The sequence below is a fragment of the Mastigoproctus giganteus genome, chromosome 7 (assembly GCF_048544385.1).
Source record: "Mastigoproctus giganteus isolate SK-2022 chromosome 7, ASM4854438v1, whole genome shotgun sequence".
Classification (NCBI taxonomy): domain Eukaryota; kingdom Metazoa; phylum Arthropoda; class Arachnida; order Uropygi; family Thelyphonidae; genus Mastigoproctus; species Mastigoproctus giganteus.
Window position 1 is genome coordinate 191933920 of NC_143581.1, and position 14096 is coordinate 191948015.

The following is a 14096-nucleotide window of genomic DNA, read 5'->3' on the forward strand; positions in this document are numbered from 1 at the left end:
GCCAAATTACCCTCTAACCTCCCTCCGGTTTGGAATCTCATGCACCTGAGATTCCCACATGTATCAAAGAGCATCACGGAAACATAAAGTCCTTTAAATACGTGCATTTTCACTTTCTTCTTACTACAGCCAACTGAAGACGTTAACAACGAAAGCCAATTCGTTATGGCTATTGGCCTCCTCAGTTTACAGATATAGTTTCAATCATTCATTACTTTAAATTCTATGACAACCAAGGATGAAGATGTGCACTTCTATTTCCTTGGGCATATTTTAACTCTGTTTTAAAACTAAAGTATCCATCCTATCCTAAGTATCAACTGCAGATTATACAAAAGGTGAGTACCATAAAATTAAGCTATGCTATTAACTTGAGTTAATCTAAATCGGTATTTTAAGAAATTCTACAAATCGTTTAAATATCATGTTAAGGTATTAAGGACTGATAAAAAATGCTTGTAGAGTCCAGACATTTAATATTGTTGTTCAAGACATGAACACATCATCCAATTACTGAAGTCAGGATAATGGTTTTAGTGTGCTGAATTCCAAATAACATCATTGAAACAACACATCAAAGCTACTGCTTTATTAAATTTTTGAAAAAAAAAAAAGAAATAATAATATAAAGTAATAATCTTTGGTGTTTTGTTTAAATGAAAAAGATAACTCTCCATTAAATCTTTAATGGAAAATACTAATACAGAAAATATTTTGCATAAAATTAATAAAATTCACACTTACAGTAAGAATTGCAAACATCATCTGCCCCACATTAAATGCATGCCTCCAGTTGTGGTATGTAACTTGCCTGTAATTTTTCCTTACACTCAGTAGCCATCGACAGAGAACCTAGAAATTCAGAATTATATTAAACATTCAAGTGACATTTAAATAATGCATATTCTAGTCGTGGACAAAGCAAAATCTTTCACTGTTCACAAACTACTTATCCTGTTTTTTCCTAAAGACAAATTAAAATCTAAAAACCTTTTAGCGTGGAAAGTGTTTACATTAGGGGAAAATACTGCTTTTCATTCTTTCTCCTTTATTTGAAATTTTTTCAAATTTTAGATTCAATTTCTACTTATTTTGCTTAAGATTGATTCATTAATTTAGTATATTAATTCTATGGCACAATCTTACTTTCCACGAAATACTGCAGCTCACAAACCAACAAAATGCCAGGAGTGGTGCACTATGAGTTATTCCTGGAATGGAATACCACTTCCACCATTGTGACTCAACAAGTTTTGCTTCACAAAGCACTGTGCAGATTTAGAATGTTGTATGAATGATGCCTGGAGAATATTACTTACTAAAGTGAAAAAAAAAAAATCTGTGTTTTTTTTTTTTTTTTTTTTTTTGTGAAAACTAAAACAGAAATGAAATCTTAATAGTAATATGACAAGATTATGTGAACCTCACTGAAAAACAGCCCAGAAATCAGCATTTAAAGATATTGAGGGGATATTCCCACCAAAAAAAAAAGTAAACTGTAAAATGTACAGACTGTACATTTTACAGTCTGTACAAACTGTAAAATGTACAAAATAAACTGTAAACTGTAAAAAAAGTAAAATGTACTATCATCAGCAAAACTAAGGATAAAATTATTCTCAGTTTTAAGAACTATATATAAAGAAGAGTGTAGGCAAAACAGCTGACATACCTCACTGAATGCTTCTGATAAATGTAGATCTTAATTTTTCTCTGGACACTTTTCCATGACATATACTCAGAAATGTGAGCATGCGTGTTGTAAGACTTCTAGTTGAATAAGTGCTATTTTTTTATAGGAAAGTACTATTATTATATGTACATTGTTGTTGTTGTTGTTGGGTTTAACGACACAAAGGCTACTTGGGCCATATTGTGTCTTCTAATAGTGAATATGAAATAATATCTATATTTTATGATATATTTGTATCCGGTTTAGGAAAGTATATAGTTCCTTTTTATTAGAATCATCTCCCAGAATCTGCAATAAATTTATCGATGACTGTGTTTTAGCAATTGATTTAAAAGTATCTAAGCGGATGTTCTGAAGGTGGGGACAGTCCACTAACAAATGGCGAATGGTCAGTTGTACTTGACATGATGTACATTGTGGAGCGCTGTCATTAGTTAATAGATAGAGGTGAGTGAGGTAAGTATGCCCAATCCTGAGCCTTCCTAAAATTGTTTCTTCTCGTCTGCTTTTCTGGAAGCTGGAGGGCCACAGCTTTGGTTCTGGTTTTATTTGGAATAATTTGTTTTCTGGATAACTTCTCCAGATTAATGACCAGCTATTGTAACATGCGTTATGGATGATATGTTTATAATCAGTATATGGGGATCGAAAAGTCTGCAAAAGAGTAGTATCTGGTTGTTTGGCTGCTAGATCTGCTCTTTCGTTTCCTGCTATCCCAGAATGACCTGGAATCCAACAGAATGTTACAGTTTGGTTTGACTCATTACACACAAGTAATTTAGAATGGATTTGTTTTATTACAGGGTGAGAGGAGTTGGTATTACTATTTATGGCAGAGACAGCACTGAGCGAGTCAGTGTATATTATGGCAGACGAAATTAGAAGTTGAGTAATATGCCCTAGAGCCAAGTTAATAGCATAAAGCTCAGCAGTGAAGATACTGCATTCTACAGGTAATGAGACAGAAGTGCTGAAAGATGGAAAGATCGCAGCAGCGCCTACTTGGGTCTCAGTTTTCGATCCATCTGTATAGATCTTACAGGCCTGTGAATTAAAAGCAGAGTGAGCTTCATGTAACTGTGCGATATTGAAGGGACACAAGGTGTTCTTTCCCCACTGTTGGAAATAGTCATCGTAAATTGCAGGGATATTTGTCCACGGTGGATCAGGAGGTGTTATGTCCTGATATATATTGTCGATTGCAATATTCCACGTTTGAGTTAGTTCTTTAAGTCTAAGTGCAGCAGGTCTGTTTTCATTTGGTTTACTGTTGTAAAATGAGTCCCATTCGGTGTTGTACAGACATCTCCAATTCGGGTGGTAGGGAAGACTGCGGATTTTTGCGGCATACATTAAAAGCAATGTTTTCCTCCGAAGATGTAAGGGAGGTTCGTGGGCTTCAATGTAAAGGCTCTGGACTGGGGATGTTCTGAAAGCCCCTAGAGAAACTCGAAGGGCACTGTGCTGGATGGTATTTAATCGTTCTAATGTACTCTTCCTCGCAGAGTCATACACTGGAGAACCGTAGTCCAAACGGGATCTGATGAGAGCTCTATAAATATGGATAAGCGTATGCCGATCAGCGCCCCAAGACATGGATGACACACACCGAAGGATATTCAATTTCTTCAAGCAGATGGTACGAAGATAGGCCACATGTGCTTGAAAGTTCAGTTTTCTATCTAGAATCAGGCCAAGAAAGCAGACAGTGTTAACCAGAGGAACCGACACATTTTTTATCTTTAACTCAGGATCAGGATGAAATGACCGGAGTTTGCAGAAATGAGTGGTAGTGGATTTCTGTTCAGCAAGATGGTATCCATTGCGTAAAGTCCACGATTCTATTCTGTTTAGAGTAATTTGTAACTGTCTTTCGATAGTATTCATATTTTGTGATTGGCACGATATGGTGAGGTCATCTGCATACATATATACTTCAATAGTTTTTGGAAGATCTTCCAATATATTGTTGACCCTAATTGCGAATAGGGTTGGACTCAGTATAGAACCCTGTGGGACACCCTCTTCTTGAATATGAGATGCTGATAGGAAGTTTTGATATCTGACTTGAAAGGTACGTAACTTTAAAAAGTTCTGAATAATTTGAGGGAGATAGCCTCTCAACCCTAACTGATGCATATCTGTGATAATACCATGACGCCATGTGGTGTCGAATGCTTTCTGAATATCCAGGTTGACCATAACTAAATGTTGTCTCCTGATGAAGGCGTTACGTATGTTGGATTCAATTTTGACAAGTAAATCTAGGGTGGACCTGTTTTTGCGGAAGCCATATTGGTGATCAGAAAGCAGATTTTGGGATTCAAGAATCCAGGTGAGCCTCTTATGCACCATCCTTTCGAAGGTCTTGCCCAAACAGCTTGTCAATGATATTGGTCTGTAATTTTGAACTAGAGATGTATCTTTTCTCGGTTTTGGTATTGCACAAATATAGGAATGACGCCATGAGAGAGGATATGTGTTTTCTGAGAAGATCCTATTATAAAATAGCAATAGTATGTACAGATCAGCTTCACACAGATGTTTAAGCATTCTGTAGTGAATGCCGTCTGGTCCTGCTGCACTATTTGGAGATTTACTCAAGGATTCTTTGAGTTCAGCTATAGTAAAGGGCTGGTTATATATGGAAGTGGGTGATTAGTTGAAAAATTCAATTTTTTTCGTTCTTCATTAGTTTTAATTCTCTGAAAAGCAGTCACATAAGTGGTTGAGGCGGAAGTATTATAGAAATATTCTGCTAAAGCATTTGCGATGTCAGTAGGAGAAGATAGGTCCTGCCCATTCCACTGAATTATTGGAGACTGTAGAGGTAGAAATTTTCCATTGAGAGCTTGTATTTTTTTCCAGATAATCCGAGTGTCAGTATTTTTGTTAATAGTTGAGGCGAACTTAATCCAGGAGTCATTTTGCTTTTTTCCTAATTTGTCTTGCTTTGGCTCTCAGTTTTTTGAAAGCTATAAGGTTGGCAGTAGTGGGGAATTTGCGAAATTGGTTCCAAGCATGGTTTTTTTCTACTTTCGCTATGGTGCAATCTTGATTCCACCAATGGTTTTGGTGTACCCGCTTGCTCTGGTTGGATTTTGGAATAGACATTTCAGCTGCTGATAATATATGGCTGGTAATGTGTTCGGTTACTTCATCAATATGTTGTTGCTGTACATACTGTTTGTTTAATAGGACACAAGTACAGTAGTTTTTCCAGTCTGCTTTGTGGAAATTCCAAGATATACGGGCTTTGGGGCATGATACGACCTGTGTTTGAAGTGAGCTGATGATTGGAAAATGGTCACTGTGGAATGGATCGTTCAACACCAACCATTCCATACTTGGAAAAAGAGATGCTGAACAGATAGATAAATCTATGGCAGATGTTGTGCCTGCAGGTAATTGAACATACGTTGGAGAGCCAGTGTTTAATACAGTCAGATTATGGTTATCTAGGAATGTTTCAATTAATTGGCCTCTCTTATCCATAGTGGAGGATCCCCACAATGGATGGTGACCGTTAAAATCACCGAGTAAACAGACAGGAGGTGGCAGTTGTGTTAAAAGGTTGTCAAGTTCAGTCTGGGTACAAGGATAATTAGGTGGTATATAAACAGATGCAAGGGTTAATGATATTCCCATTGCTATCCGAACTGCTACAACTTCTAGGGAGGTTTCTAGTTGGAGATGTCTTGATGGTATGGTAGTTTTGACAAGAATACCTACCCCTCCACGAGAAGAGTCAGAATCCCTGTCTCGCCTAAACATAGTATAGTTTTTGAATTTGAGTGAAACTTTTGGTGATAAAAATGTTTCCTGTAAGCATACTCCTAATGCGTTAGTTTGTGTGAGTAAATCATTCAGGTCATCTATATTACTGCGTAATCCTCTGCAGTTCCATTGTAGGAATTTGTTCATTGCTTGGGTTTATTTGACGAAGATTGATCTGACTGTTTTTTCTGAGGTTTCTGCCTGCTTAGTTTTGATTTTTCATTTTTGGGAAAGGTTGGGCGTCCTGTATCCATGGTATCATTGGCATGTAATTCTAGGACTGTGTCTTCGTCCTCTGACTGAACTTCCATTTGAATGTTGCTATAGCATGATTTCATTGTCTTTTGATTTTCAACACTAACAGATTTTGTTCTTTCGGGCAAGGTTGAGATGGCATCAGTTGGGATACTGATTGGCGTGTTGCTGGTTTCATTAACTGTAGATTTTTTATTGCACGTTAGCATGGTTTTGGCCCAGGTGGCAAATGAAATGTTTGGTTCTATGGAGACATCTGTTTGAGTTGAAATTGACCGGCTGTTTTTAGAGACCGATGCGTATGATCGGCTAGGCATGGTTAACAGTATTTGCTTCCTTGCTTCAGGGTATGTGACTTTATGCTCTACCTTATATTTCTGGATTTGTTTGCCTGTTTTCCAAAGGTCACATGCTTTAGAAAAGGCAGGATGGCTTCCTTTACAGTTAGGGCAACTAGGAGTGGCAGCTGTACAGTCTCCTTGGGAATGCTCCTTAGAGCCACAAATAGGACACACAGCATCGCCTCGGCATGCCGTCTGAGAATGGCCATACTTCTGGCACTTAAAGCAGCGAATGGGATTTGGGATGTAGGGCCGAATCTTGCAATTTAAATAACCTGCTTTAACAGAAGATGGAAGAGTCGGAGTACTAAATGTCAAAATGACGGACCTGGTTGGTAGTAGGTTCCCATCTTTTTTGGTCATTATTCTCCGCGCATGAGTCACTTTTTGTTCCCTGAGTTCTTGTATTATCTCTTCTTCTGACACTGATAGTAAGTCCCATTCGCTGATAACGCCTCTAGAGGTGTTAAGAGTGTTATGGGGCGTAACTGACACTGGAATACTGTTAAATGATGTTAATTTTAACAGCTTCTCTGAGTGAGTTGTCTTAGAAGTTTCAATTAGAAGGTCTCCAGATTGGAGACGCTTAACCATTTTAGGAGATCCACAAACCGATTCTAAACATTTCTGTATAAGAAAAGGCGATAGTTTGCCAACAGGTTGCGTGGATAATAAGTGCATTATAAGAAATGCTGGCACGTCATTATTCTGATTTTCCGTCCTTAGTCTCTTTGGACGATTGGAGTCATGGTCAATGTCAGGAATTTCTGACCTTGAGCTCGAGGGCTCTAACAGTGGATAGTCACTTATATCCATGTCGGCTCCTTTTGGCCCTGGGGGTTTGTCTTTACCACCCAGGTTACCGGCCCCGCCACGGGGAGGCAGGAGCAGCGCCACGAGGTGACCAAGCGGCTATTAGTTGTGTTAGTAATAAAGAAAACGAAACAGAAAGGTTTCTTTCCTTTCTGGGCCTTTGCCTACTTCTTGTAGAACAAAAGAGCTACTTAAATATAAAATGAGAAAAAACGGTATTCAGAAATAAACAGAATATATACAATGGCAAAAGCTCTTTAGATAGCTCGCTTTGGAAAACGCACTGAGATCGCTTGGCCAAGGAACGCTTGGCACCCGGGGCCTTATATGTACATATACCTATATATAAAACTATACAGGAAGTATAGTTTTAAGTAGAAATCAACAGCCAAACAAACATCAGAAGTGGCAAGTTTAAATATTCAAATAGGAATGTACAGAATTAAGTACAGAACAAAAGAGAACTCACTAGAACTGCTATTAGGATAGCTAGATACAGGCTCTTAGTAAATATGTATAAATCAGCAGGTGAAAAATCTAGAATTATGTATATAGTAGCAGAAACAAAGTGCAGTAAACAAAGAAATATGAATAACTAATACTAAATGCAACCAAATAAGAAATGGAACTACCTCAAAAGTTGGTTCATTTCTTGGCCATTACAAATTGTTCAATGTTCTCATTGGACAATTTCTAATGGGCTAGGAGGAGGAGGAGCTATGATATTTCTCTACTTATCATAATATAATGTTGATAAGTAGAGAAATATGTGCAAATTTTTCCACAGAAATTTAATGGGGTGTAGTGCTTGATCAAAGAGGAAAGATGCAATTTATAAGAATGAAATAATGCAGTTTTAAAGATACCTATCCTGTTTTGGTCATGCCTGAAATAAAGTAATATTTAGTTTGTTTGTTTGTTATTTGGTTTTTAGGAGCATTAGCAACTAAGGCCATATTGCTCCGGGATATGTGGTGGTCATTCCCTGACCTTTCCGCATCCTCCGTATTTGGTGGTGACGGGCTCGAACCCCGGTCTAATCAAGAAGCGTGTGCTACGCACTGCTGCTCCTTCCCACCTGGCTACGGAGGCGCCAGAAATATTTAGTATTTATTTACATTTCAGTCAATAGGCAGACAGAAATGGAATGCACAATTCTTTAAGTTTCAGTACGACCTTGTCATTCAGTAATAGGCCACATTATAAATAAAGATTCCAAGTCAGAGCACAAATAGATGATTGTATTTGGGGTTGAGAAATTGAAACTGAAGAGGTGAAGAACAAAGTATTCTTATGATAACAGGATAGTCCAGATCAATGGTTTAACTAGGGTGAGGCAGATGGGACACGTGCCCTGGGCAACAAATTTGGATTGTGCACCATTTTTATGGTTAAAAAAATGCAAAAATTCTGTGTATTCAAGGGGCACTGTCAACCCTAATTACACCACTGGTCCAGATGCACCAGAAAAAAAAACACTGCAGAAAAATTGTAATTCAGCAGAATTGTCAGTAAACTGATATATATATATAGAATGAGAAGAGATTGACTGAATGATAGATTGGTCCTATGGATGATAGGTATTGCAAATGACAGGTGTACAAATTAAAATTTCAGGTTTATGAATTATAGGTGTGTCAGGTAGGTAATACTATTTGCAAGTTTGTGAATAATAAGTATGATGCTATGTAATGTCATAAGAACTTAGAGAAATTTCAATTAGAGAAAATGGAATTAATTTTGAAAGTTGATATGAACTGAGTCATTTATTTAAAAGGCACTGTATTGGCTATAGAGCATTATATTGATAAGATTTGACAGACATCATTCAGTTATAGATATTGCATTTTAAATTGTAAATATACTAGTTGTAATGATAATTGTGTTCATGTAAGTTAAAATAAGTCATAAAAGCTTGAATGATATGTATTAATGTTATAGGTTTTATTGTGTTAAACAACATTATTACAGGTTTAGTTGAGTCCAGCAACAATGATTAAGAGTCGGGTTTACATATTAAGTTTTAATATAAAGCAGAGGCAAATTTTGAGAATACTAATTGAGTTTAATTTGATTAACTGAAATTGCCTTGGTAGTATTCATTAAGAGATTTTAAATGAAAAAGAAAGAAAGAAACTAAAAATATAAGATTGGAAATGAAGGAAGGTTATCATCTATTAGTAATGGTTCCCCTTCATGTGTATACATATATGAATAACCTTGTTGTATAATAAATGCTTTGTTATTCCATTCCGTGTGTCCTTAATTTCTCATGAGATACATATAATACACAGTTCTGCCTAACATTCGTATTTCAATTAAAAAATTAATGCTGAGCTCTTTTATCTTCTGGTCGTAGTATGAGAATTAGCATTCAGGTAACTTTGAGCCTTAGTGATTTGAGGGAAGATTTTTGTCACAAAGGTCAATAGCAAATTGGGAATAATACTAAGGTAAAAAAGAAAGGATAATATATAAATAATAGATATATTGAGATATAATAAAAGGCCTTTATTATACACCCAAAATATATGTATAATGGCAAAAAAAAAAAAAAAAAAAAAAAAATCATACCATACCGTATAGTCAATATGAAAACGTTCAATCAGGTCCAAGTCAAGAAACATCCGTAAACATGCTTTTAACATCTCATCATCATTTAAGCTAAAGTCACTAAATTTCAGATCATGCAATTGGTAGGCCTGTGTAGATGGAATTACTGTTTTCTGAAAAATACAAAATCAGTTAAGTGTTAACTTAATAAGTTACACTTTCTTATATTATTTGAAATGCAATCAGCTATTTCACAGGATGATTAATTATTAGAAAGCAAAAACATTTTTGCAATGTCAACAAACTGAATTCAAATCAAATTGTTTTTCTCATAAGCATTTTAACATAAAAAATCTGTTTTATGCACTGGCACCGCATTCCTAGTTTTAAAAAGATTTTGGAAAGCACCAATGAAAAGACATATGCTTGCTGACATTATCTCATCTCCTCTGCTGGCTTATGTACATTTAAAAGGTATGAAAACCTGTGATAACACTCACTCAATATTCTATAGACCTGTCAAGACAAGTTATATCCTTCCCAAGTTACTAAGGAACAACTAAGTTTCTCACACTTTATGAATGCATTTAGGCCAGAAGAGAGGAAGCGATAGTCTCCAAAAACATATTGCAGTTCTTTTTTTTCCTTGCTGCTTTCCAAAATCCTTTCAAAACCAGGAATATAATGTATAAAATGAGCATGTGTTTCTGACCTTTCAATTCTTTGTATTTTAACATTAATAAAAATTTGTTAAATACTGATTTTTCAAATTTTCCATATTGTTGTGATACATTACATTGTAATGTATAATTTTTTTGAAGCCCTTTCCTAACACATTTCTAAAATTCCTAAGTAATTTTAGAAATGTATTAGGAAAGGGTTTCATTATTCTTTCTCCTGACTTTCATTCACACAATTTTTCTTTGTTTTCACAAGGCCATATCAGTAACAATGCAGCAAATATTAATGAACAATTGTGAAGTGATCTGCTAAATTTAAATCTACTATCTGCTGTCACGTTTTCTTAAGAATACTGGAACTCCATAACTGTATTGGTTCAAATAATGGACGTATATCACAAAGACGCATTTCACACTTATATCTTAAACTCACACAACTTATAATAAACAATAAACTGACAATAGGCAAATAACCATTCTGGACATAAATAATCATCGAAAGCAGAGCATTTTTTCACTCAAACATTAGATGCTTATAATGTGGTGTATATAAATGTTTTTGTTTAATTTTGTTTCTAGTCAGTACTACTCTAAAAGTGCAATATTTGTTTAAGTAATATAATTAATCAGTGCAATATTTGTTTAAGTAATATAATTTCATTACTCAACACATTAAGTGCAGTGTTTAGAGCCATCACTTTGATGGTGGCAGGGAGAATATTTTTAATAATGCGATCATCTAGTAATTTTGAAAAGACAGCAAAACCTTCTTTTGAAGTATATTTTTTATAACAACAGATGAAAAGAAAATCTTGTTTCTCAATCTTTAATATAAGATGGATGTGTGCATTCTAATATTAATTAATGCCAAATGCAGAAGATGCACGAAGTTTGAAATTTTTAAAAAATCATAAGAACAATGAAAGTATGATGGACATGATCAGATGATTAATAATCAATTATTTCAATAATCAAAACAAAACAATCGATTATATACAAATTAGTTGTTTACAAAATCAACAACAATAATAGCAACTGACTGGAACTATTACTAAAGTGGTAACAACACTAGTTTTAATTTTGTTAACAGGGTAAATTACTGCTCTGAATAAAGGGATGGCTGGCTGAATGGGAGAAGATAGCAAGTGATTATTAATGGACCCTGCTCTTCATGGACTAATGCTATTAGTGTAATCCCCCAGGGTTCACTGCTGGGCCCATTGTTGTTTTCTATAAATATTAACAATACAGTAGGAGGTATATCAGGCTTAATGTCTAAGTTTGTAGATGATACAGAGGTTGGTAGGGTAGTTAATTACAGTTATCAGTATAAGCTAATACAATATCCTGAAAGAGGCCTCTGAGGTCGGGAAAACTCATATCTAGGAAATAAACTCATACACCGACCATTGAACAAAATTTACCGTAACTAAAATTTTTACAAATAGTATAAAAACAAATTATTTACAATAAACTAATAATTGTATATTGCAGAATACTAAAAACTGTAATAAAGGATCATTTACCATAAAATAAGCTAAAATATAAAATTAAAAGCGCTAAAAAACCTGGAGCTTTCGAGAGTGTCAGCTCTCTTCTTCAACAGTAATATGACTTTCTGCAACATCTCCTTAAATAGCAGGTTCACGGTACCTCCGCACGTGGTATTTCTCCACGTGGTTCAATCGGCACATGGTCAAAACGGGAAGCGGAAATGTCTTGGGTACGTGGCAAATAAAATCGTTCATCCGAACTTAATACAATTGTTTCAAAAATAGGATGAATACGCATGCCTCTATCTCTATTCATGGTTGGTATTCTTACTGGATGAACCAATCCGTAAACCCTCGAGCCATTTACGCTCCCAGTATCCGTGTGCACGATCCAAAATAATAGCGTCCTCCGGGGAGATTTGATGCTGCTTCCCCCAAAAATGTTCAGCCACGGCAGACTTACTGTAATCAGCGATTTTTATGGCATTTAAATGTTCCCCCAGACGATCCCTAAGCCGTCGTTTTGTTTTCCCCACATAACACTCCCCACAATCCGGGCATTCTATTCTATAAATAACTCCGCTACTGAGATATTTTGGTATACGGTCTTTGACCTGAGACACAGCTGTGCACAGCCTCCGCCCAGGAAGCTGTACACAGCGTTTATAACCCCGTAAAATTCTTGCCAGATGCTCAGTAAGGCCCGGATAGTAGGGGATGTATGCAGTGGCTACCGGGACGAACAACTCCATACGCTCAGACACCCCTCTACTATATCTATCCAGGATCCTCTGGGGGTATCGTTGTTGTTGTTGTTATTTGGTTTTTAGGAGCATTAGCAACTAAGGCCATATTGCTCCGGGATATGCGGTGGTCATTCCCTGACCTTCCCGCATCCCCCATATTTGGTGGTGACGGGCTCGAACCCCGGTCTAATCAAGAAGCGTGTGCTGCGCACTGCTGCTCCTTCCCACCTGGCTACGGAGGCGCCTCTGGAGGTATCCGCACTTTCTAAGTTCTGCCGTGACACGATTAATTTCTTTCTCTTTATCCTCAGAAGTGGTATACAGTGTGATCTTACTCTGTCAAATAAAGCTTTTGCTACACTATTCTTGTACTGTCCAGCTTCTGCTGAATTATAGTGGGTGTATTGACCTCTACACATGGGTTTTTTTAAAAACTGACGTCTTAAGCCTAGAACCCACCCTAGAGACCAATACATCCAAAAACGACAGAGTACCGCCCGTTTCCACCTCTGAGGTAAATTGTATAAATTGGGAGAAGCTATTAAGCCAGCAAACGGCATCATCCTCCCTCCCCTTCTGGACCAGGGCAAAGGTATCATCAACGTATCTTCTCCAATTCCTGATAGGAAACGAACACCCACTAAAAACCCTACTTTCCAACGCCTCCATGGCCGTGTTGACCACGGTGGCACTAATGGGTGAACCTATGGCTGTACCGCAAACCTGCTTATACATAGTTCCTTGAAATAACATGGTAGTGCTAGCTAGACATAATTCTACCCCAGTACAAATATCTTCCACACCGAGCAGTGATCTATTACCAAGTGAGGCATCCCTGGTCAATGCCATTTTTACACAATATACTGCATGATTAATAGGAATACATGTAAATAAAGATACAACATCAAAAGAGATCATGCTCTCATCATTATTTATAGTCAAATTCCCCACAAAATTCACAAACTCTCTACTGTCCTTAACAACATACTCGGACTGCCCCACTATGGGTGCAATTAATTTGGCCAAGTACCCTGATAGCGCATAGGAAGGACTTCCTATAAATGAAACTATAGGTCTCAAGGGTACTTCTGCCTTATGAATTTTTGGCAGTCCATAGAATCGCGGGAGTTGACTACTTGTAGTGTGTAATGACCAGTAACTCTCCTTGGAAATCTTCTCCATGTTCAACCAGGATTGTACCAATTTATTGACTCGCCGTTCCAGACCCACCAATGGGTTCCTCTGGATCACCTTATAAGTGTTATTATCTTGCAGAAGTTCCAATGCCTTCTTATTATAATCTTCTGTATTTAGGACCACCGTTTATCTCCCTTTGTCCGGTGGTAAAACAACTATTCCTTTGTCTCTTCGCAATTCTTCTAGTGCTCTCTTTTGACTAAGGCTGAGATTCGGGGATGCCTTCCACACCTGACTCAATGCTGCAACAGACTTCACACGGATTTCATTAGCTAGAGGCTCAGGAAACTTGTTAATGGCCCGTTCAATACCCATTTCTATCTCCGCAATGGGGGGTTTCGAAGGAACCAGCATGAACTTAGGGCCTAAACTAAGGACTGCCTCCTGCTCTTTCGTGAGTTATCTATTACTCAAATTATGTATAAAATGGGTGCGCCTATCATATCGCTGTACCATATTTTCACTCACCAGCCTATTGAACTTCATAATTTGTCTTTGCCTATATGACTCTGCTACCCTAGCAACTTTGTCCGAAACTAACCTGATAA

General features: G+C 36.9%; 1 protein-coding gene across 1 annotated transcript in view; it reads right to left on the reverse strand.

The window, feature by feature from the left end:
* The window catches only part of Pde11 (Phosphodiesterase 11), a 186298-nt gene that overhangs the window by 83393 nt on the left and 88809 nt on the right, over window positions 1–14096 (reverse strand). Inside the window, exons 10-11 of the mRNA XM_090377320.1 lie at window positions 9459–9605; window positions 745–852 (exon numbers count right to left, since the gene is read on the reverse strand). Coding sequence (XP_090233446.1) covers window positions 745–852; window positions 9459–9605 — 255 coding nt within the window. The remainder of the gene's footprint in view (window positions 1–744; window positions 853–9458; window positions 9606–14096) is intronic.